The sequence below is a fragment of the Balearica regulorum genome, chromosome 13 (assembly GCF_011004875.1).
Source record: "Balearica regulorum gibbericeps isolate bBalReg1 chromosome 13, bBalReg1.pri, whole genome shotgun sequence".
In the NCBI taxonomy this organism is placed as follows: Eukaryota; Metazoa; Chordata; class Aves; order Gruiformes; family Gruidae; genus Balearica; species Balearica regulorum.
The window spans coordinates 2503980-2526705 of record NC_046196.1 but is presented as its reverse complement, the minus strand read 5'-3'; the positions used below and the strand labels follow the sequence as shown (position 1 = coordinate 2526705).

The 22726-nt window shown below is 36.2% G+C and overlaps 1 protein-coding gene across 4 annotated transcripts in view; it reads left to right on the top strand.

The window, feature by feature from the left end:
- BANP (BTG3 associated nuclear protein) overlaps positions 1-22726 on the top strand; it is a 153014-nt gene that overhangs the window by 21107 nt on the left and 109181 nt on the right. For all 4 annotated transcript variants that reach the window (XM_075765763.1, XM_075765761.1, XM_075765764.1 and 1 more), the window contains exons 5-6: positions 15008-15130; positions 15901-16076. In XM_075765763.1, coding sequence (XP_075621878.1) covers positions 15008-15130; positions 15901-16076 — 299 coding nt within the window. The remainder of the gene's footprint in view (positions 1-15007; positions 15131-15900; positions 16077-22726) is intronic.

Below are 22726 nucleotides of genomic sequence, written 5' to 3'. Positions count from 1 at the left end.
TGTTACGATACTTCATTATATACTAGCTAATGGCAGTGCAGATAAGGAAGAAAATAAAGGGTTACGTGGTGCTGTGTAATGAATAATTTGTATGAGCACTTGAGATACAGAGGAACAATACGCTAACTTTTAGATTTCTAAGTCAGAAGTTTAAGCTACAGCAATAACTAACAGGAGAAAACTACTTTTGAAAGGAAGCCATTCCAAATTTGAGATACGTAAACTGTTTTGGGGGAAACAACAATAGGCCATAAGCAAGGTGGAAAGGCTTGTACCTGTTTTATTTCAATAAATCATCATGTGAAAAGCAGAACGAAACAAGTGTAGTTTCGTATAGGTTTTTGTCCTCTGTCCTCTACCTCTTCACTGGACAAGCCTCGTGTTTCCTGTATGGCCTGTGATGTTACCTGCTGTGGGATTCTGAAATCTTCCATGCGATTCCCATGATAGCAGGATATGTGACTGCTGGAGCTTCTGCGGTGGGCTAATGGACGACCTTTCTGACTTTCTGTTACTGGGGTGTAGCATTTGGGCTTGTCCTTATCCCAGCTACAGATTTTAACAGGTGTTTAGTATCTCTCAGACCTCTTTGTTTTGTCAGATTTGGTCGTAAGAGTGCAATTAGGTGGGACTGGAAAAACAGCAGGATGTTAAATCTCCTTTTCTTTGGGGGGGGGGGGAGGGATGAGGAGTTAAAGAAGAATTTTAGAAAGTATTTGCTCAGTGTTTAGTGGCTGCTACTTAACAATATGTAGTTGTTAGGATTACCTACAAAGACATAGTGTTAGTACAGTTTTTAAAATTTCTTTCTTGGAAGAAAGTCTGTCAGAAGGTTTCTGAACTAGTGGAATGGATGGCAAAAATCCTTAGATTGCACAGAGTTATGTTGAATTATATGGAGCTTGAAAAGGGCCAAGAACAGTAGCAAAATAATGTAATAAATTAGTAATGGGAGTACGTGTATTGTCCCGGTGTTCTGAGCTTTGACTGGCTTTGTGTGCAGCATTAGCACAGCCCTGTTTTTCCATCCAAGATGTGATTGTCTCTCTTCCTCTGGCTGCAACATTTCCTGCAGTATGGCTATTAAAACCCTCTAATTTCTTTTCTTTATGAAGTACCATGCTGGTCAAAAATTCCAGTAGCTGCTGAACGTTTCTTGGATAGGAGAATTGGTGCGATGCCTGATGGGCTGTCAGTATGGCAGCCGCAAGTGATAAGTTTGAAATTTAGCATGTGCCCAGGTCTTGAGATTTATAAATTGATGAACACGTAGTGTGACAGTGCGACTAAAATCTTTTATCTGTGTTTTAAAGAAAATATTTCATCTGAAAGATTTCAGTTCAGAAACGGTGTTATTTTTGTCAACGTCTTTCTATTAATCATTTTTCTGCATGGGTAAGCCCAAGTATAAATGGTTAAGGTTGATTGCTTCAGATAACATAGGAATTTGTTTTGGTTTCACAGAGCTCTCCATCATTTGTTTTTAGGGATATTTTCTGCGAATACTACGTTGTACAATTCTGCTCTGTTACTTTGGAAATTTTTGTTGGGTAAATAGATGTAGTTGAGAGCAGTTTTAAAAATGTATTAATTTTGGAGAGGAGTTAAATTTCAAATTGGTATTTTCATACTTAAAAGTGTTTCTGATGAAATACGGAAATTCATAGGTAAACAGAGGTTTTCTTTGGGTATTTTCTTTGAGCCTTTGTTATGGTAAAGTTGAAATACAGACCGCATACATCTGGTTCTTTACCATATGAGTTTGTGGCTAACCGATTAATGATGCTGATTGCTAAGTGTAGAGATAGAATTGCATATTTTTTGTCCTTAATGGGAACTGGAGAGTTAAATGGAATTGCAGAGTTTAGTGCAATCTGTGCAAAACCTAATGTGGTATCCTTGAACAAGCCTTGTTAGTGGGTCAGACATCAGCTTATTAAAGTGGAGCTGCTTCAGATAGTCTCACCTGCAGTTAATTGGGGTGTTGGTAGGTTCAATCAGCTAGTTTTAGAAAACAGCATTTGTCTTAAGATACAAAGCAAGTTGGTTTTTTTACATGCAAAAGAGAAGGCTTGATGCACTTGTGTACCAGATGGGATATACAAACTTGCTTTTATTTTTGTAGGTGTAGATCATTAATATGTTTGTTTTACCATTAAGTTTAATCATCGGGGTGTAATAGGTTTTGAAGAACAGGATTTGTTCATCCACTTTGTTTGCGGTGTGCCAGTTGGCAAGCCTTTTGGTTCCAGATTTCCCAAGTTCCAGTTCTGTGTTTCTGGTCTGTGATTGTTCCTTTGTTTACAAGTGGCTTTGTAGTCAAATGATGTGAAATTGAAAACTGAGATGATTTAAAATGAAGTTGTAAAGCAGGGGGATGTGGGGTGGAAAGAAGTGTAAGATCACTGTTTCCTAGATTTAGCAAAGCCATTGATTCTCCTGCATAAAGCCTTTAGGGAAACAAACAAAAGAAATATAATCAAGGTATTGATACAAAAACCAAAATAGCTAGAATTCTTATTTGTGTATATATTTATTTTCTGTGAGTTACAACCCCCTTGACCAATGTAATTTCATGTTATCAGGTGTTGAATAGCGTTTTCATTTTTGTTTCATTTTTATCATAAGGATTTTTATAGATTATAATAAACTATCCTACTATGCTAATCTAGGCTTCTAAAAAGAATAGTAACTCTTCAGTTCTTATCGCTAAATAGTGGCTGTTGAGTCTCTGGGGTATATAGTTAACCTCTTTCCCTCATTTGCGGCAATTAGGTGATGTAAACCAACTCATTAGGTGATGTAAACCACTATCCAAGTTTAATTTATGCCTATTTTTTCTTTCCTTTTTTTAATTCAATGTTGAATAAACTAACATTGTAAATCTTCAGGATTGTCACTGTCTTTAACTGAACTTAAGACCTAACTGTCCCTTCCTGGAAGTACACCCTCTTCAGGTCTGAAGACCTTCAATTTTTTTTTTTTAATTTTTTAAGTAGCCAGTTTGAAACAAAGCATGTATTGAAGAATATAATGTCCTGAAAGATGTATGGAATATGGTTTATTTTCAAGATGCAGGTACATTACTCTGCCTGCTGTGAGCCTGGTCTTGTGCACTGAACTCTAGGCCTGAAAAAATATTTCCCTGGAAGCAGATTCAGTCCTCAAGACAACTCAGCCAGCAGCTCGGTGAAAGATGTAAAATTAAGCTGCATTTTGGGGGATGAGAGGGACTGGAGTGTTACAGATAACATCTTGAAAATACAGTCAGCGATTTGGGGTGTTAATCAGAATGTGTTATAAAGGTTTTATTTGGAGAAGCTTTGGAGTTTGTCAGGTTTTCAGAAATTCTTCTCACTCTATAAGCAAGGCAGGTTTATTTATCCTTCTGTATATCTTATGTTAGAGCCTTTTTTCTGGGGCCTCATCCAGCAGAGTCTGTAGTGCCAACCTTTAAGTCTGGGAGTGGCTGACAAAAACACAGATGAACTTTTGTCATTGTTTTGGACTGGACCCTGTGCTATCAATAAATTAACAACCTTTCCCTGTCACTTTCTGTCATCAGTCAATGGTACGGTATGCAAACATTTATTTTACATTCCCAGTTCCAAGTGTCATGCCTGTAGCTTCAGCCAATAAGAGTTCTGTTTAAAATTAACGGGTTTGTTTCGTGAAGAATTGAGGGTAATTGTGCTGCCCTCATGTGAATAGCTCTTTCATGCAAGTCCAGTCTGTTTATGTCTGGGCATGGAAGGGGTTGAAGGAAAATGGCACAATCATCTGTGATCTGTTTTCACCGTGGTCATTTCTGATACACTCACTGTTAGGGGACAAAGTCAATATTAACAAAATGTAACGATCATAATTTGCACTTCGTGGCTTTAGAGGATTTTACTCCTTTTTATGAATTTAAAAATTTTGGTGAGAATCTCATGTTTTTTGAAGAGCACATAAATATAAACAAAATTTTGGTACTGTGATAAAAAGTTTCTGGTAAAATATAAGTTTGACTAAGAGAGTCAGAATTTGAACTGCCATTTATATTTGCATTGATTGGTCTTCACAGTGCTGTTACTTTTCGTGCCTTTTGGGGCCTCTGTTTTCAGTTCTACTGTCTCCCATTTTTTTTTCTCAATCTGTACTGCAAAGCAGGTGATAAAGGGGTCTCTTACACATACCTTCCTCTGTAAACACATACGCATGCCCACATGCTCTGTCACCTTATAATGCCAGCAAGCGATCAGCTGTATTAGACATGTTTATCTGAAAATTATGGTTCTGTCTTGCATTCAAAAATTCATTTTATGAAATTGAACTAATCAAAAGATTTCTTTGATTAGATGTCAGCCCCTCTTTCTTTATCCAGGGCTGCGTAGTGTTAGTTTCTTTGACTGTGTTATGGAAAAAAAAAAAACCAAACCCAAACATCTTTGATCCCCTGAAAAACATGACAATGCTTTCCAAAGCTTCTAATTTGTCACAAGAACTTGTCAGCCTCAACATCTTGAGATTGATTCTGGTCCTGCATAGCAGTAAGAATACCAATTTACATCTTTTTATTTTACCTGTGTTGAAACATGCGTTTCATGTAGAAGTACGTGCTAGGAATTAAGTGGACTTTGCAATACATTAGATTTAGGATCAATACAACTTTTTATTGAAAATAGTTAAGAACTCTGACTCTGATTTTTTTTATCATTATTTGCTGTGTCCTGTAAGATCTATAGCAGCAGTGCTGCAAACAATGGTAATTCTTGCTTTGGACATTTATACTGGAGACTTAGCTATTTTGAAATTAAGCTTCCCTTGTTGGTTGTCTGTCTGGAGTTTTTGTTACAGATCATCAGGAAGTGAAGATATTTTGTTACAAGCCAGCAGTTTGTAAAGATTTTACATTTACTCCCTTCACTCTTGGGAGTTAAAATTCACACAGGACTAAGGAGAAATGGCATGTTGGATTGAAGAAGCTTATGCAGCAGTGTTCTCATTGGAATTTCGCATTCCATTATTGTTGCACTAAGATATTGAGGAGCCAAGTGTTTAGTAATTTGTTGTTGGGATTTGATAAATTCAGAAACAATGTATAACTTCCAGATAGCATTTAGGTTGAGAGTGCAAGGTCAGTTATGGAATTAAAATAACAATTTAATACCAATATTTCATCTGTTTTGGAGAGTTCAATAATTCATGCATGTATGGGATATAATTTAATCTATAAAATTTTTCAAACTGACCAAGATTTGAACTGTGTTGATTCATTCTCCCAAGTCCAATTTTTCCCAAGTTAATGGTTTCTAATGAAATATCACTTGTAATAAATAGTCCAATGATTCAGATGATCAAGTAGCAGCTGATAACTTATGTCTGAGAAATGGATACAAAGTGTGTGGCTTGGATTTTTTTGAATTGTGGTGGTAGTATTTAAAATATGCCTGTGAGGCTTAAAGCACTAAAAATAATCCTTTAGTAATACATAATTTTGAATTATAACATATAATGCTAGCTAAGATTTTCAGCAATATACACTGAAAAGAAAATCTTAGGTAATAAACTTTCTTTAAGTTTTAGACAAAGGTTTCAGTCTTGTGTTACAAAGCTTAATAGTTTACTGTTTGCCAGGTAATCATGCAGTGAGTTTTCCTGGGTGTAGAGAATAAACCTTGAAAGTTACGGCACCAAAACCAGAAATGCGGTTGTGTGAAGTCCCTTGTGGTGCAATGTATTGCTATTCAAAATAGTAAGCTAAGAAACGAGAGAACTGATTGCGCACAGAATTTCCCCCTTATGCCAAGACATTTTGGAAATCAACATCCTTTAATTGTAAGGGCATCTGAGAATGAGAGAGGGGTGTACATGGGGATCAAAACGGCTTTGAGTTTTATACATAGATTAGGGGGACATTTATTAGTGTAATTAGTGTCTAATAACGCTTAAAACCGGTTATAGTAGTATTAAAATGTGGGTTAACCTACCCCATTGCCAAATCCCATAAGGTCATATTGGATGAATTCTGGGGAAGGCAGAACATTTACTTTAATTCTGTGGTTCCAAGAGCCTAGCTGGCTATTGCATTCGAGAAATAAATGTAAAGGCTGCATGACTTGAAATTTGGTTCAGGACAAATGCCTTCATATGACTCATACTTTTTCCTTTTTCCTAAATAAACAATTGAAAAGAATTATTGTCTTTAATGAAAGTGGACAGTTTTTACCTCATGAATGTTGTAAAATGCATGAAAATGATTATTAGGATTATATTTTAGTGAAACTCTAAAAATGTTAATATATTTGAAGCAGTACACTGGATTGTGGAAGCATATATTTCATACTATATATTTTAAGAAGTAATTTATCAACCATGTAATAAACAGAAGGGGGCAGAAAAGCCTTATGTATTCATTTGGATTCCAGTTTTGAGAATTTAAATAGTTTTAATGTTACAATCTCTGGAGATGCTTGGGGGTTTGAAAATCCATTATTAAGAGCACTCCCTGGAAACTTTTCCTGTAACTTGGGGTATTTAACTCTGAGAGTACAACCAAACAAATGAATGAAGAGGAGAGCAGCTACTCAATTTGTGATTAAAGGGGGCAAGTTTTCATCTTCCTTTGGAAATGACAGCAATTCCAGTTGTGTTTCAAAATAATTTGCATACCAGTTGACACCATGTTAAAATATGTGGCGTTAATACTATTATTAGAAGTTGGAAAAACAACTGGTGTGGCTACTTATGGAAAATAATACATATAGTATAGTTTTAAAAGAAAAAAAAACCTACAGTGTTTTTGGAGAGTCCTAGTTTTACTTTAAGCAAGGCGGAGAAGAGCTATAGATGGATTCAGAGCTTCAAAAGGATGAAACAGCCTAACATCTAGCAAGGTCTCGGCAAGGTTGGTGAGATGGCAAAGAGCCAGTCTTCCATCTGCTTTATTTGGCAGCAGATGCTATTTAACTGATACATTTCCAAACGTGAAAAACACACTGTTTGGATTCTGAATGTCTTTCCAAACAGAATTTTTCCTTTTTGTGGAACTGTACATTTTTGCATATCTTTAGCTCAATCTCTTTGTTCCGTATTGAAGGGTGGAGTATGAGACAGGAAATCTGCTCCTAATAACTTTAAAAATTATATTCTTTGTGAAAAATGAAGAGTGATGTTTCTTTAACATCCCTTTGGGTTATATGGAAATTAAAGATTCGGCACCAGCTCTCAGAGTAGCAGCATCCTTGGCCTTTCTATAAAAACACATGTGATGGCAAGTGTACATAACTGGTTGGGTAATTATGAAAAGCAAGAAAACCAGAGATACATGATGAAATTATTTACAAACTGGCTCTGAGAGAGCTGTGTGCTTAGATTTCTGCAAACAGAACTCAATGTTGTATTTATTTGCAGTTTGTTATCTGGTGACTGTCGAGGCTTCAGTTACTGTCTCTAGTGTCTTGAAAGCCAGTTTATAATGCTGCTTCCTTCACCCCCAGACTTCTAGTGCTGCATAAGCCAGACCTATACTGATGTTAGATATTAGAATTTGTAAGAAAATTTGGAAAATAAATCTAGAAGTAGCTAACTGTATAATAAAGGATCGTACCTGCATCATTTGAACTTGATTTTGGATCATAAATATGCACGCTTCTTTGTAGTTCATAAAAGTTAGGGTGCTTAGTGTCCTGTTCATAACATAACTTAACAAATTGGTCTGAAATTTTTTTTCTTGCACGTTCTGGCACTCTGGGTGGACAGGCAAGTTTTTGATTCCTGTGGGGGTTTTCTTTCTTACCATTTCATCTAAATAACCTTGCTAACGCGTCTCTATTTTATTACATTTTGTTGTTAGTATTTCAGGAGTTTTCTATAATCTACATGGGTGAATTTTATTTTTGTCTCTTTGCTTTTTTGCTGTAGAAATAGAACATTTTAATACTAGTATTTGATATTTTGGTTATAAAATGTCTGTTGTTATTAATTTCTGGTGTGCATTGGAAGTTGCAGGAAAAAAATGGGCTTTTTGCGCTGTTTGGAATGTACCTAGTACAGGTGGTGTCATAGATCAGGTATGTGTTTACTAAGTAAAAGTAACATTTTGTTAGAGTACTAAGCCACAACAATCTCCCTTTTATGAATCTAGTCTAATATTCTGCACTTCTGTAACCAGCCTTGATAAATTATTGATGTGTCTTTGTGTTATCTTTTGCCAGCCTTTCTACTTCTGACTGGGTATGGAAGGTTATTGAAGAAGTTCTTATATTTAGTGAGTGGGCTTTGCTTTGGTTTAGAGATTCCTGAAATTATTCTTGATATTGGGCCAAATTTGTGAAGGTATTTAAGTGTTAAATTATGTAGATTACAAAAAGCAGAGCCTGCCTAGTAATATCTACAAGTGCCACTACGCATATATGTGTTCTTAATCAGCTAAAAACTCTTACTCTTTCTTCCTTGTATTGCCTTTTTTTTTTTTTTTAACTTCTGTGTTGACTGTCAATTCAAAGTCTTTACTTTTGTTTCATACAGTGTTTTCTAAACACACAGCAATTTCTGTTTTTGTACTAACGCTGCAGTGGTGTCATACATAGTAACTGTGTTCAGGATCAGTCAAGCCTAAAAACTTTGTTATGGAAAATGACTGTCCTTCCCTTATAGATCAGCCTTTCTCATTTCATGTTTAATACAGTCTCCAGTAGGCTGTGGTGCTACTTACCTATCTGTATTTCTTTCTATACTGTCTGAAAAAAAACAATGTGTTTGCTGTTGTATTTTTGAGTCCATATATCTTTAAAGAGGCTTGTATTAACCTATAAGCTGTAAGTCATGACCTGTCCTTTTCTTGTCCATAACCAAAAGTAGAAGACTAATAATGCTCTTTCTGTTATACTATTTTTCAGTCCTAGTTATGTCGCTTGCATGTGGCATGGACATACTGGGGTTTGCTGGTTTTTTGTATCTGCTTAGGCCAAAAGGTTCTTTGGAGGCTGTGTTTCAACTTTTATGGAGTTTCACTTGTGTTTGAAATAAGATAAATTGTTTTGTTTTGTTTTTAAATAAAAAGATATGAAGTTGCTTGTGTACGCATACAGGTGTTACTTCAGGGATTTTACAAGCTTGACTTGGTAGGTGGTAGGTTCTTCGGGTCACTTGTAGCATTATCTGGCTGCTGACTAGTTGGTGAACTAGTTGGAAATGAGTGTTGCAACTTAGAAACGATTGCACTTGGTTGTACAAGTGTGTATAGCTTTTCTCAGAGCAGAGTAATCCACAACAGACTTTAACAGCTTTTAAAATTGGTCTTAAAGCCAGTAATTCCTGTCTTTCTGATTGTCAGCCAATTCAGAGGCTCTCTCTGTAGGTAAGGCTGAGTACAATAAACTCTATATGGATGTATTTTGTAACTTGTAAAATATCTGGCTCTTACTTATTTGAGCTGAAAATTTGATGTTAAATGTTCTTAAACTGTTAACAGTATGTTGTAATAAATGCTGCATTTGTTTTATTATAAATTCATTACAGCTTTCTAAGTTTTCAGATCCATGAATCTCTCTCCAGTGATGGCTGGTGTACTTTGGCTTGTCTTTTTACAGACCTAATCATTAGTGCTATCTTTATAATGTCTGTTCTTATGTGATGTTCCAGATGCAAAGAATCCAAAGATAATTTTTGATGACTGAACTCTTACTGAAAATGATGGATAACACTGCTGCTTTTCTGGCAATTGGCTGTGACTAGGCGGATGCATGGTTTAGGGACATGAAAATTTTAACTGTTCAAGTGCCCGTGCAGCACTCTGCCCTACAGCAAGTGTCCCGCTGTAGGCGAACGGTTTGGTTGTTGGTGAGTTTGCTCTCTCCTGGGAGATGAGGAGCTGCATTCATTTTTGGGGCATAAATCCAATGTCATTTTGTGCGTGCTTTGCTGGTTCGTGCGTTTGTTCATGTATACCACGGTGTAAATTCATAAGTCAGTTTTGTCATTCCTGTTTGGATAGGGAATCTTAACTGTATATGCAGAAGGCAAAGGAAGTGAGTGGTCATCAAGAGGAAGGAGGGTTTTAACATTATCTTCCTAAATAGTGATGAAAAGACCCAAAGAATGGCTGTTCTTACAGATGAACACAAGTGTTAGTGAAAGATAAAAAAGAAAAAAAAAAAAAGCAAGGAAAACATCACACTTCTAAAATGTTTTTTTTCTATATCATTTGGAAAACAATTTTCTTTGTGGTAGGGCTAATTGTAATATTCCTCCAGAGCCCCCACACATGCATGAGCTATACCTTTCAGTCTTCAGGTCAGTCCCCAGCCTTAAACTGGAAAATATCAGAGTTCAAGGTCTCTTTCCCAGACTTGCTTTCCTTAAGGCTGTGTTTGTCTGGAGACGTTTAGTACAAGCAGTCTGCCAGCAGTAACTCCAACTCCTGCCTTTCTGATCCCTCTTTCTGTATCTCCTTCTAATATGTGTGCCAGAGGAAGATGAGAACGAGATCCTCAGAAGCCCTGCCTTCCAGATAAGCAGCATGCACTGCGTGGGTGTTGTAGTGACCGCAAAGTGTTATACAGACAGGAAACAGCAGTTCATGTGGATGTGGCTACCTGAACGTCTCTTAAGCTGAGCTCTGTCTCTGAGTTCTTATTTACCTATTTGCAGATGTTCACATGTGCAAAGGAGGCTCAGAAATTGGCTAAAGAAAGGACTCTCCTCTTTTTTTTTTTCTTTAACTGGTTGAGCACTGCTATAACTATTCCCTTAACTATTCTGTATTAGTGTGTCTAGGAAAACAAGAATAACTTCTTGTCTGAAAATTTCAGTCTGAGTTTTTCCACAAGTAATTTTTATCCATTTGGAGAAACTTTTTGATCTTGTACCTTGTGGAAGGTAGAAATGTCAGTTAGTTCCTTTCACTTTGTTTTTTTCTCTTTCTAAATGAAAACCTCATCTGGGAAGAGGAGGAGATGATGGTCCTGGTATTGCCAAAAGTTCTTTTATGTCACTGGCTGCTTTCTGTGTGATTGATGGGTTATTGGCAATGAAAACCCAACAGTTAAGACTAATGATTATATCTGACTCACACGTTTTCCATACTGAAAATTACCTTTGGCAGCAATTTTCTTATGCAAAATATAGAATGTGCTTTATATTTAGAAAAACCCAGCAGAGGCTAAATATGCACACTTGAAAATCATTATCTGATATGTTTAAGGTTTTTAGAAATATTTTCACCTCTCATTTAATAGATTAGTTGGTAAGCTGCATTTAAAAAAGAAATAATCCCAAAACATAATAATATCTGTAGGTTGCGTGCATTTTAAATTTTTTACTAAGTTGTGTCCAAGAATAAGCAAATTGCAGAACCAGTCTCTCCAAGTTCTAATGCTTGTGGGGAAAGGAATATATGAACACAAATGGAAAGTACTGAAGCCTGTGCAACAACACTGAAGCCCTCCCCCTGACCCTTCTTAATATTTTCTTTCCATCTTCATGACTATAGTACTGGCAGCACTCACACAAAGAGTTGTTTCATTTGGGATCTGAGTGAATATCAGAAGCTTTCCTTCTTCTTTGTGATTTTTGTATTCTGCATTTTAGTACGTCCGTAATGACTAAAATTGGTTCATCTTCTCTGAGATGTACAGACTGAAAAAAAAGAAATTAGAAGAATCCAGTATGAGGATACATTAGGCTGTAATGAGATTTAATGATTTCCTCTGATGAATTTTGTCAGGTTGGCCCAATATTTTGACTTTACATAGAATTCCTTGTTTATTTTGTGTACATTCAGCAGATTTCTTATTGTTGTCTCTAACATAAATAAATAAAACTGAGACTAGAGCATCTCACAGGAAAGTTACTGGTAAGCACATTCCTGTATCTGCAGGGAGTCTTGTGAATATCCGTTTCTCCTGTGTACAAATTGGATTCTAAGACAATCCTGTGAAACTCCTTTTCAAGCATAATGGCACTTTTTTGTATTTTTATTATTTTCTTTTTTTTCCAGATAAGTAACTGCTCAGGTTTCACAGCATCAGCTCTGAAAAATTTCTGCCTCATTGTCAGAATTTCTCAGCAAATTCTGTAGCTGTTCTTGTTCCGCATAGAACAAGGACCAGAATTGTAGTTTCTTGGTTAACATTTATGGTGTTGTGAATGGAAAGGTTACCTTATCCTCCTCATGCAGACTGCTTTTGAAAGCATCATTCTTCAGGAGTTATGCATTAAACACAAGAAATTCCTTCTCCTTTAAGATTGAAAAAAAATTGCGTGAGTTTTGCTGGAGAAAGAACACAGAAATAATCTTTTATCCAACAGTAATGATTTCTGGTAATAAATACTGGTAATAGACAAAAAACTTAATTCAGTTATTTTCAAACTAGGTGCAAAGTTCTTACTGAGGCAGGTTAATTGCTCAGGAAAGTTATGTGGCGGTTGTAGGTTTGTTGTGCTGTGTTGAACATTTCCAAATGCTTATTTTAGCTGTTCTCTACCACTGCTTTGTGTGTGACCTTGATTTTTCTCTCCAGACTGCTTTTATAGATTCTTTGAGTCCTTACAACTTGATGACAGTTCATGTCCAACAATTGTTTTACAATTGGAAAATTTGTCAGTTGCTGTGGCTTGTTACAGAGATTTTTCTTGTGTATGTGGTATCTGGTTTTGCCTTTGTGCTGTATGGCCAGAAAAATACGTGTCAGGAAAATGGTATGTTTAGTTAGTGGCTCCCACCGAAACAACTGTGAAGGTAGATTTTTTTTTCTGTTGATAATCCCCTCTACTAACTGGGAAAAGTTAATTCGTGGAGCCAATGTTTTCATGGGTGTTTGTTTAGGGATAAATTTGGAAGAAAAAAATTTAAAAAATGCATCGAAGTAAGCAAGATTGAACATGCATTGATGCATTGAAGAGGGGATAAATCTGTGCTGCTGGGTTGCATAAAAGTATTTCCTTAATCCAAATTTGTTTAAATTAGCTATGTGCCATCCGTCTCACTCTCTAGATTGTCTTCTTTAAAAATGAGTATTATTTAAAAAAAAAAAGAGGGCAACCCTCTCCACCCTCTTCCTTATTTTATGTCAATTTTTAGTGCTAAGTCTCTTTTTCAAATATAAACTTCATATGAGCAAAATCCTAAGCATTTTATAAATGTAATTTTATTGTATTTATCTCTATAGCTGAAATTAATTATTCAGAGTGTTCATTAAAATAAGCTTTGGTAAGTGATGCTTAAACAGGCATTCAGAAGTGATTGCAAGAAAAGATGGTGATAACAGCATGTAAAAGGAAGTGTAAAATTCTTGAACACTTTAAATTGGCATGTAAAAACTTCAAATGTAACTATTGGGACAATTTGGGAAATATAACAAGGACACGTATTGCTGCTAGACTGAGGGGACTGCCAACGTTGCCATGGATCGGTATTTATGAAGTATTTGGTGTGGTTTTTCAAAATGTGCAGTGCTGGCATTGAGAAAATAGACAGAAGTTGTCTTTTTTTAGATTAAGAAATGTGTGTAGGTTCTCCCTCTTGATAATGGAGAAAATGTTGAAAAGGTGACTACGAAAGCATCGTAAACCCTTATACTCTAGAGAGCGATTAAAAAACCCCAACACCACCCTCCCCCGCCCCATTTATTGCTTACACGTGGAAAGCTCTACTACAGTCTGTACTTGTCTGTGATTAGACAAACATCTTCCAGAACCTCTCAAGGTTTGCAATCCAACAGATCATTGGCAGTCCAGGAGGAATCCCAGTTGTTGCTAGAAGCAGATGCAGTTACTGTAAGAGGGAGGCAGGGCATTAGGCCCTGGGGCTTTTTGATTCCAAAAACCCAGTGGTGAATCATTTTATCTGTGCCAAAGTTGAGATCTATTTATTGTTAGCTCTTATGACAGTTTCTTATTTTTTCTGTAGGTCTTAACGATGGATATTGTAGTGCTTAGTCTTATGTAGATGCATGAATATTCAAGCAAGCAGGCACTTTCTTACAGCTGAAATAAACACAGCATTGCTGTCATCAGACTTGTTTAATTTGTGTTTCAACAATTAGCCAAGGAATACAGTTAGGAAAAGTAAATGACCATCAGTCATGTTTGAGATGCTGGACCAGTAAAAACAGTAGTGGACTATTTACTGTTGGAAGCAGAGAGAATGAAGAAAACCTTCTCTGTCACTAAAACAAAAATTTTTTTCTAAGTTGTCTCCTCAAGTTTACCATGAGCACAGCAGAAACAGTCTTAAATATTAAAACTGTTATTATTAAAAATAATAAAAATATTAGTGCATTTTCCTGTGCAACACTTCTCTTGTTATTTCCTTCTACATTGTAAGTGATACAGAAGACGTTCTGGTTTCCCCCACACTAAATGCTTTTCTATTGGTTGTTTGAGATTTTTTCTTTTGTATGCACAGAAGAAATAGTTTAGTCTTGTCATAATTTAAAGTTTATCTGCCCCATTCTGCTCTGATGCCCCCACTACCACTCTCATCTCCCTGACCTCCAGAAGCTCCCAGCCTTGCAAAACAGTACATGCTTTTAACTAAGCTCATCATCCAGTTTTGCAATACTTTTACATTTATTTCTTTTTTTCCCCTAGGAATTATCTTACAAAAAATGGTGCATTACCATGGAAGTTGGCCATAGTATCTCTGAAAATGCTCACTCTCAGACTTTTCAAACCAAAAATTTGGTGGCTCTTTGGAGCTGCGATTTACAAACCTCCTCCTGTGTCTCTTGAGTTGATAAATTCTTTATCGCTTTGCCAAGGGTTGTGGACTTTTATATAATTCCATGGAAGCCATCCGTCCTCTGAAAGAATTTTGAGTACTTGAAATGGTACAGATGTCAAATGAGATGGATTACCAGCTTTAGCATTTGATACATAACAGCGATGCTGAGAGAAAGAGCTAGGCTTAGAGGCAGTCTGTTTTTAAGTAGACTACTTAAACCATAAGACTGTGTTAATGTATTATTTATAAGGTTTACTCCTTTACATTCCATTTTCCTCTCTGATTTTTGTCTCGTAGTGTTGTCCCTCAGACCACAGTAATACTGAACAACGACCGGCAGAATTCAATTGTAGCCAAGATGGTTGGGCAGGAAGAGCCATTGAGCAGAACGGCGGATTCTCTGGAAAATATCCTTAGCAAGTTAGTAGCAGTTATGGGAATCGTCCTCCTTTCTTCCCTCCTTTGATAGATCAATATCAGTCTGTGCAGCAATTTGAAGTGCAAAATGAGGAATGCTCTAGGTAATAGTGTGGGGGGGAAAACATTGAACCGGTACTTGAATATTTTATTAGGCTGACAGTTCTGCCTAAGGAAACCTTGTTTCAGCAGTCAAGGTACAGAGCAATGCTTCACTCTTGATGGGGAGAGAGCGTCTTAGAGGATCTGGGACTAGTTCAACATTAATTGACAGCTGACAGTTGAAAGAAAGAGTGCCCATAGCTACATATTTTTTACACGGATGCATGATCACTTGGGAACATGCCAAGACCCTGTATTTAACCAACTGAAGAAGAAATAAGCGGCAGCCCAGGAGGGCTTGTCAGAATTTGTACTGTCTAAAGCAAATTTTAAATTAAGTGGAACCTGAGATTCTGGATAGAAAATGTAATAAAATATGTTTTTTAGAAACTATTTAAATATTTGTTTGTTTTGCACACTGAGCTTAGACTTTTCCATTGATGCAAATTTAAAAAGTGTGCGTCTAAAATTTTTTATTCCTTCTGCTATTTTCCTTCCATTTTATTTTGCTGAACAGCCCTGAGTTGTAGACATGAGTCAACTTGTTTAAAGGAGTGTGCTTTTATAATACATTTAATTTTGTCAATTAGTGTTTTTAATTCCCTTATAATGATGCTATTTCTGATCAAGGATTGTGTTTTCCCAAAGTTACCTACTTCTCTTTTCCATAGTGCTGTTCCTGGACGTAGGCAGAACACCATAGTGGTGAAAGTTCCAGGGCATGACGACAGTCACAATGAAGACGGAGAGAGTGGCTCTGAGGCCAGTGACTCAGTTTCCAACAGCGGACAATTAGGAAGCCAAAGTATTGGGAACAATGTCACGCTTATCACGCTGAACTCTGAAGGTACGCTGACCTAACTGTAAGGCTACTTGAGCAAAGTAAACGTGGTGGTGGAATGAACTAAGATTCAACTGGAAGCTTCAGAGATCGTATCATGGGTACAACTTGAACTGTTAGGCAGTACAGCAAGCATCAGATAGGAGCGAATGAATCGTTTGGTTGGTTGGTTTTGGTTTTTGGGGGTGTTTTCCCTTCGTTTTTACTAGTTTTGCAGGCAGAACAGCTAATTAAAATTACTTGTAGAATTTAAAAAGTATGCCCCACTACAGCAGTGTAGCTTAATATTTTAAACCCTTCAAAGTAACACATGCAACCCGCAGGATTTCCTGTCACCAAGATGAAATATTGTTTCAGGAAAATAAATGTCTTCTCTGGGAAATAAAATCTGCTAGTCCATCTTCTCCTGTAACTTATTATGACAGTCCACTTGTGTAATTCTTATGAATGTAAAATAGTTATTTTAGCAACTGTAAACAATTTTAATAATATTAAAACCAGTGTTAACAGGATAGTATGTAGTGTCAGATTTTTCTGAAAATTCTTTGTCTCGGACACTGTAATCAAATGTAGTGAAATCTGAGAATTTTAGATGAACCTTATAAAGACATTGTATTTTATGTGGTTGGAGATATTGAAATGAATGTTAGTTGCTATATTTTAATCACAAACAAGATGATATAAGTGTCAGTTTTAGGTGAAAACAACGTCTGATAAATTATGTTCTATGGTTAGTTTGAAAGTATCAGTATTTTTTATACAAATGTAATTTGAATCCTAGACTTCAATTTAATAATTTTCCTAATTACTTTAAAAAACATATTTATTGAATATTTACTGAAGTTTTATTCTGGATGTGGTACTTCATATTTACACTCATGTCCCAGAGATGAATAAATTACTCAGGAAATTATTGCAGCAGAGCAAGTGCGAAGTTTGCACTTAAGAGGTAAATGTGTTGTCTTTTGGTCTCTAACATTGAAACAGAAGGACTCTAATTTAAGAGTGATTCAGGTTTTTCTGTGTGATCTCCTGCCATTGGTAAAAGCATGTTGAGTGTGAACAGGTTAGGATACAATTAGTGGTAAAGATTAATTCAAGATAGCCTGAATCTGAGTGTTTAAGAGTGCATTCAAAGATTTCAGAACTGGCTAACAATTGAACGAGATGCTTTAAAACTTTGATACTTAGAAAACTTTAGAAGTCAGTCTACTAAAAGGCTCATGCACCAGAGATTGTTTCTGAAAATGTTGTTCTAAGGTATGTGAACCTAGGATTCTTCAACTTTTATGGATACTCCTAAAACGTACACATATTGTAAAGAGCTTTTATGTTCTGTCCTCTTCGTATGTTGTGAGACAGAGTCGCTTCCAAGGGTATTTCATTTTGGGTCAATTGGGAATTAAAGGAGACTGAGACTGAGGAGTTGTTCTTTCTCTCTCAAAAAAAAAAAAAAAAAAAAATCAGATTACAGATAGTGCTGATATTTTGATATGAAAATACATGTAAAGTGTACTCTTTGTGGAGAATGTTAATATTTCATACAGCTCTGCATCATCTACGCCAGGAACTAAGTTTGTAACATTAGGAGGGTATTTGTTGTATAATGCTCTTTGGGACTTGGTTGTTTGGCACAGATTTGCACAGACCAATGTGAAGTTGGCCTTTTCTGCCACTGTTGTACGTGTAAATTTTGAAGAAACAGGTAATCCATTAATGTCTTCGGATCTGATTTTCTTCAGACTGTTAGAACACTCATCCATTACAAATCTCCCTGAGATTGATGAATGCTTTGAGAATCAGATTAGTAATCCCCCACACCTACCTCTTCTTGCCCTCACAAAGATGAGAGGGGACCGTTTGCACGGAAGGAATGCTAAGTGAATGAGCCTGCAGTGTGTCACAGAAATTAAATTATTCATAAATTGATGAAGAATAATAGGTCTGTTGTGCAGACTTGTTTTCTTCAGTAGTAAAAGGCAAAAGTTACAGCACTCATCAGCTTGCTTTCATCGTCTGTGAAAGAATTCTGAGTTGCTCAAAGGAATCTCATTTGATTGTAAAATACGAGAGGGTGAGAATGGTGTACTTCAGCCCGTACGCACTGAGACTAAACAACAGGTTTTCAGTATGACTCCCATCTGTCGTCCTGTGTCCGGAAAGCAAAACTAAACCATGTTTATAGTTTGGCTTTAGCTGACTTTGGATATGGCATTGACCTCTGGATATTTTCAGAATTTAGTTAATAGATTTATAGAAAGGCTTTGTTTGCTCTTCGCTGTCTGTTCAAAGAGCATTTAATCATGCATGGTAGTTTAAAAAATATTAATGTTAGTGCCTTTCTATTCCTTAAAAATAATTACCCAGAAGCATGGAGCCTGGTTCCCGGTTCCAGTAATGGTCTAGAATAAGGCCGGGGGGAGGTAGTGTTTGCCTACTGAACTCTAACTTTATTCCATCTTCAGTTGTATATTGCTCTTTTTCCATGTGCAGTAAGGCCTGTTCCCTCTTTTCTTTGAGCAACAGTTACTTGATTTGTTCTTTTACTTTTCAGAAAACTGGAAATGCTCATCCATCTTACAGAAGCAGTTAATGGTCTGCAAAATGTTGATTTTAAGATGTAGTATTTATGAACTGAAAGCATCTAGGGATACTGAATCTCTTAATTTTTGTGCAATTTTTGTGCAATTTTTTCCAAATTTCACTTTGGAATAATTAATGTCCTTTCACATGGGGACAGTAGAAATATCAACACCTGATCCATTCGTTAGACTGCAGTTCTAAGAGTGCTGTTCATGCAGTAATCTTGCACAATTGAAGAGAAAACCCAGCAAGAATAGAGTTGGTCAGTATTAAATTACCAGTGTAAAATTGAATTAAAATAGACTGTAAGGCTTATTAGTGCATGAGTTACTATTTTTATTAATGTCATATTTTTGGCATAGAAAATATCAAGTGCATCCTTATTCAGCCAACTAAGAAATAGTGTTTTTTCATTTAACCTGTAATTTTACCCCATGGATAGTAGTAACTGTCAAAAGTGATTAGTCTGTTCTAATTTAGAATGTGTATGTTAGAGTGTGTCTTTTCTACTCTAACTTCGTTGCAGCCCAAGTGGATCTTCTGGGGAAATTAGAGAAGAGCAGTTGGTGTGGATGTATAAACAGTAGTGTAAGTTTATAACCACATGCTTTAGATGTAAAAAAACTTTTCTACAAATGCATGATGGTTTAATAGTAAGATCAAAGCTCAAAATTCTGTTTTATCAAACTTCTCTTTTAAGAAGGTATCTTCCTCTAGAAACAGTGGAAGAGTTAAATGCTACTGATGCTCTGAGTGTTTAAATGCATCTTCGGCTTCTAGAGATTTGGATAGGAGCCTTCATTTAAATCTTAAGTAAAAAGATATAAACATATTTTTACTGTATGGAAACAAGGTACTGAATGAAGAAGCCCAGGTGCGACCCACTACTGAACTCACATTGCAGCAGAAGCGAAAAAGCAGAAGGGTCTTAAAACAGCAAACATACAACCTACCGAATAAAACTGTGTCCAAGCTGCTCTGTGTGGTCATTTAAACTGCTCAAGCAATGCTAAAATGTTAATTGTAGTGTTGTCTGTAAGGTGTATTTGACTTAATCATCACCTGTCTCTTTATATTCTGACTTAGGAAAAAAATTCCCTCGGTTTTTTTAACACAATACCTTAATGATGTTAAAAAAGGTCCTCATTTTAACCAAGAGTCCTTGTTTCAAACCAGAGATGATCTTGTTGTATAATTATCTTCGTTATAATCTTAGCTAAGTAGTTCTGATTTGGAAGAGCTTGTGGAGAGCTCCTCTAATTAAATTGAACTACGTTGCCAGTTGCGAAACTGTTCGTACTCGCAGTGCACTTACCTAAATAAATCTCAGGTTTGGTTAACCATTCTTTTTTCTTTCTCTCTCTGTCATTTGAAACATCCAAGCTATACAGGTAACTCCTGCCTTGTGGTAGAAATGCAGCCAAGTGGTTTACATCAGGAGCACACCTTTGTGTTTTCATAGCAACTGTTTCTTTTGGAAGCATGGCTTTTAGAAGTTTGAAGTACTCAGCTGTTCCCGTGGTTTTTGGAAGTCTTTTCTGTAGCACTTATTCTCTGAATACATGTACGTGTCTGTTTTAGCAGAAATGTTTTCTGGAGGAAAGGAACCACCAAACATGAGTTATAGCATGACTGGTCAAACTTCTAAACAAACCATTTTACTGTGCAAGTATCTGAGAATTTGGATAGAAGTTGGTTTTCTGAAAGGTTTTGGTAGATGAAAACAATGTAAATGTAATGGAAATTAATGTTTTTGTGGTGTTCTCCTGAGGCACTGTGTCTTTGATCAGGAGGAAACCTGTGTTTAAAAATACAAGGAACTTTTTTCTTGTTCGTTGTCCTTGGGTTTTGGTTTTGTTGGGTTTTTTTTTTCCCCAGCATAGATTACACATCTTTCTTGTTTAATGGAATAAGAAACAAACATTTGTCACTAAGAAGTGTTTAAAGTAAATGTCAACAATTGATAGATGTGGTTTTGCTCTCTGAAAAGTCCAGTTAATTTTGACATGAATGTGTTTTTACTGTCCTTTTGGAGTACAGCATACACTCAGTTTAAACAAAGTTGTGCTTTTTTTATCTTGAACTTTTTAATTAGACTTAAAAATGATGTGCAATTGATTAATGAAGAACATTTTTAAAACATCATCATTTGGACCTTGCATCTACGAGTTATTTTTGTAATGAACTGTTGATCTTCAGAAACTGCTACAGAAAACTTGTTTGTCCATTTGTGTTTGTGAGGGTTTAGTTGCTATGTCTGTTAAGTAGTTTGTAACGCAGTGACTTTTATCCATCTGTTCAACTCTGATTGGAGTGGAGCTGGTATTTGTCTCAGGAGTATTGAAGCTGTGCAGCATTGTGTGTCTTCAATGTCATGGGCACCCTCCAACTTTGTACAGTTCAGTGTATTATGCAAAGCAAAGATAGCCCAGGAAGAGATTTCATGGTTTTGGAGTGGGAGAGCCGTTAGATTTTTATACACTAAACATGCTGAATTTTTTTTTTTAATAGTTGTGTGGGAGTTTGTGTGCTAAATGAAGTGGTCGCACAACTTGATTTTTCCTCTTCAGCTTCCAGATATCATACTACTAACACTTTCGTGGTGGTAAGAGAAGGAAAATTTTACTGTTATTTTGAGGAAACTATTTTTCTGTGCTTTCCAGAGTTCTTATGCATTTATAAAGGTTTGTAGACTCTGAATTGGATTTCACCAACCTATAATGCTACAGCTGATATTTAGTGTCCTTGCACAGAACTTAATTTGCGAATCAGTTCTTTAGACCTTCCTGTCTGTGAAGATATCAGTACTAGTTGGATTACTTGGTAAGTAGGGCCTCGTGTATAGTCTCTCTTTGTGACCGCTTTCATCCTAACATTGTTGCGTTCTTTTGGATTTTGCCTTCCACTGCAAAAAATAATACTGTGAAGAACACTAGATCCGCACTAGTTTTAAATTACAGAAGTCTTAAACCTCTGATATTAAGTACCTATATTGTTTTCAGACTTTAATGAACTCTCTTGTACTGGTATGTGGCTGTAATCCTGTCATGGGTTGGTTTTCAATTGACTAAGCTGTAACCTGGCAGCTGTATGCACTTTCATGCTCACCACAAATCTGTTAGAAAATATTCTGACATTCTCAAATATATTTGTCTAAACTTTTTAACTGAAGAGTTTTAGCATTAGACGAAGAAAAGCAAGTTGCAGCAACTATGAGCAAATAAGTTTTGGTAAGAATGGTGAGTAGATTATCCAATGATCAATGCCTAAAAGGAACCTTTTATTTTCTTAATAGGTAACATCCGAGGTGAAAATAGCACTCTTTTGTCTAGGCTCCAGCTATCTCCCATCTTATTTACTGTAAGGCCTCCTCTCAGGCCTTATCACCAGGAAGCTGTTACAAATATGATTTTCCAAACTCTTCATTTTAACACCATCATCTTCTCCTTGCATCCCTTTTGCTACTCCATAGCACCTTCATTACAAAGGATGTCTTTGCCCTTTCCCATCTCCCAGTCACTGTTAGAGTTGCCCTGAGTTCCTCAGCCACAGATGGCAGGTTTCCTTGCTTGTAGTGTTTTTGGAGACTTTTATGCTTTCTTCTACTTCCTTGGGAGGAGATCCTCATAACTGTATATACATCACTGCTCATAAAATTCTTTTTTCTTGTGATGCTTACATAAAACTTAGCCACAGTTATGATGCTTTTCTTTTAAGATACTTTATGATACTCTTTCTTTTGGTGATGCCTATCATCTCAGTGTGTGTTGTCACTTGCCTCTGTAGTCTACCTGTTGTCCCCTGCTTTATTTTTGGATTATAAAATTGCTGGGTAAGGATGTTGTATTCGTTTTATACTTACATAGTAACTTCCACAGCACTTAGTTCTGACTTGAGTGTTACAGTTTTGGATTTATAGGAAACAGTCAAAAAATCTGGCTTTTGCTTGCTTGTGACTGCTCATCTGTTGGGTAAACTGCATGGAATTCATGTCTAAAAGATCGTGCTTAGTTCATAAAGAACTATTTCTGATGTCTTGATCTCGCACTAAGTAGCAGTTTCAGAATTTTACA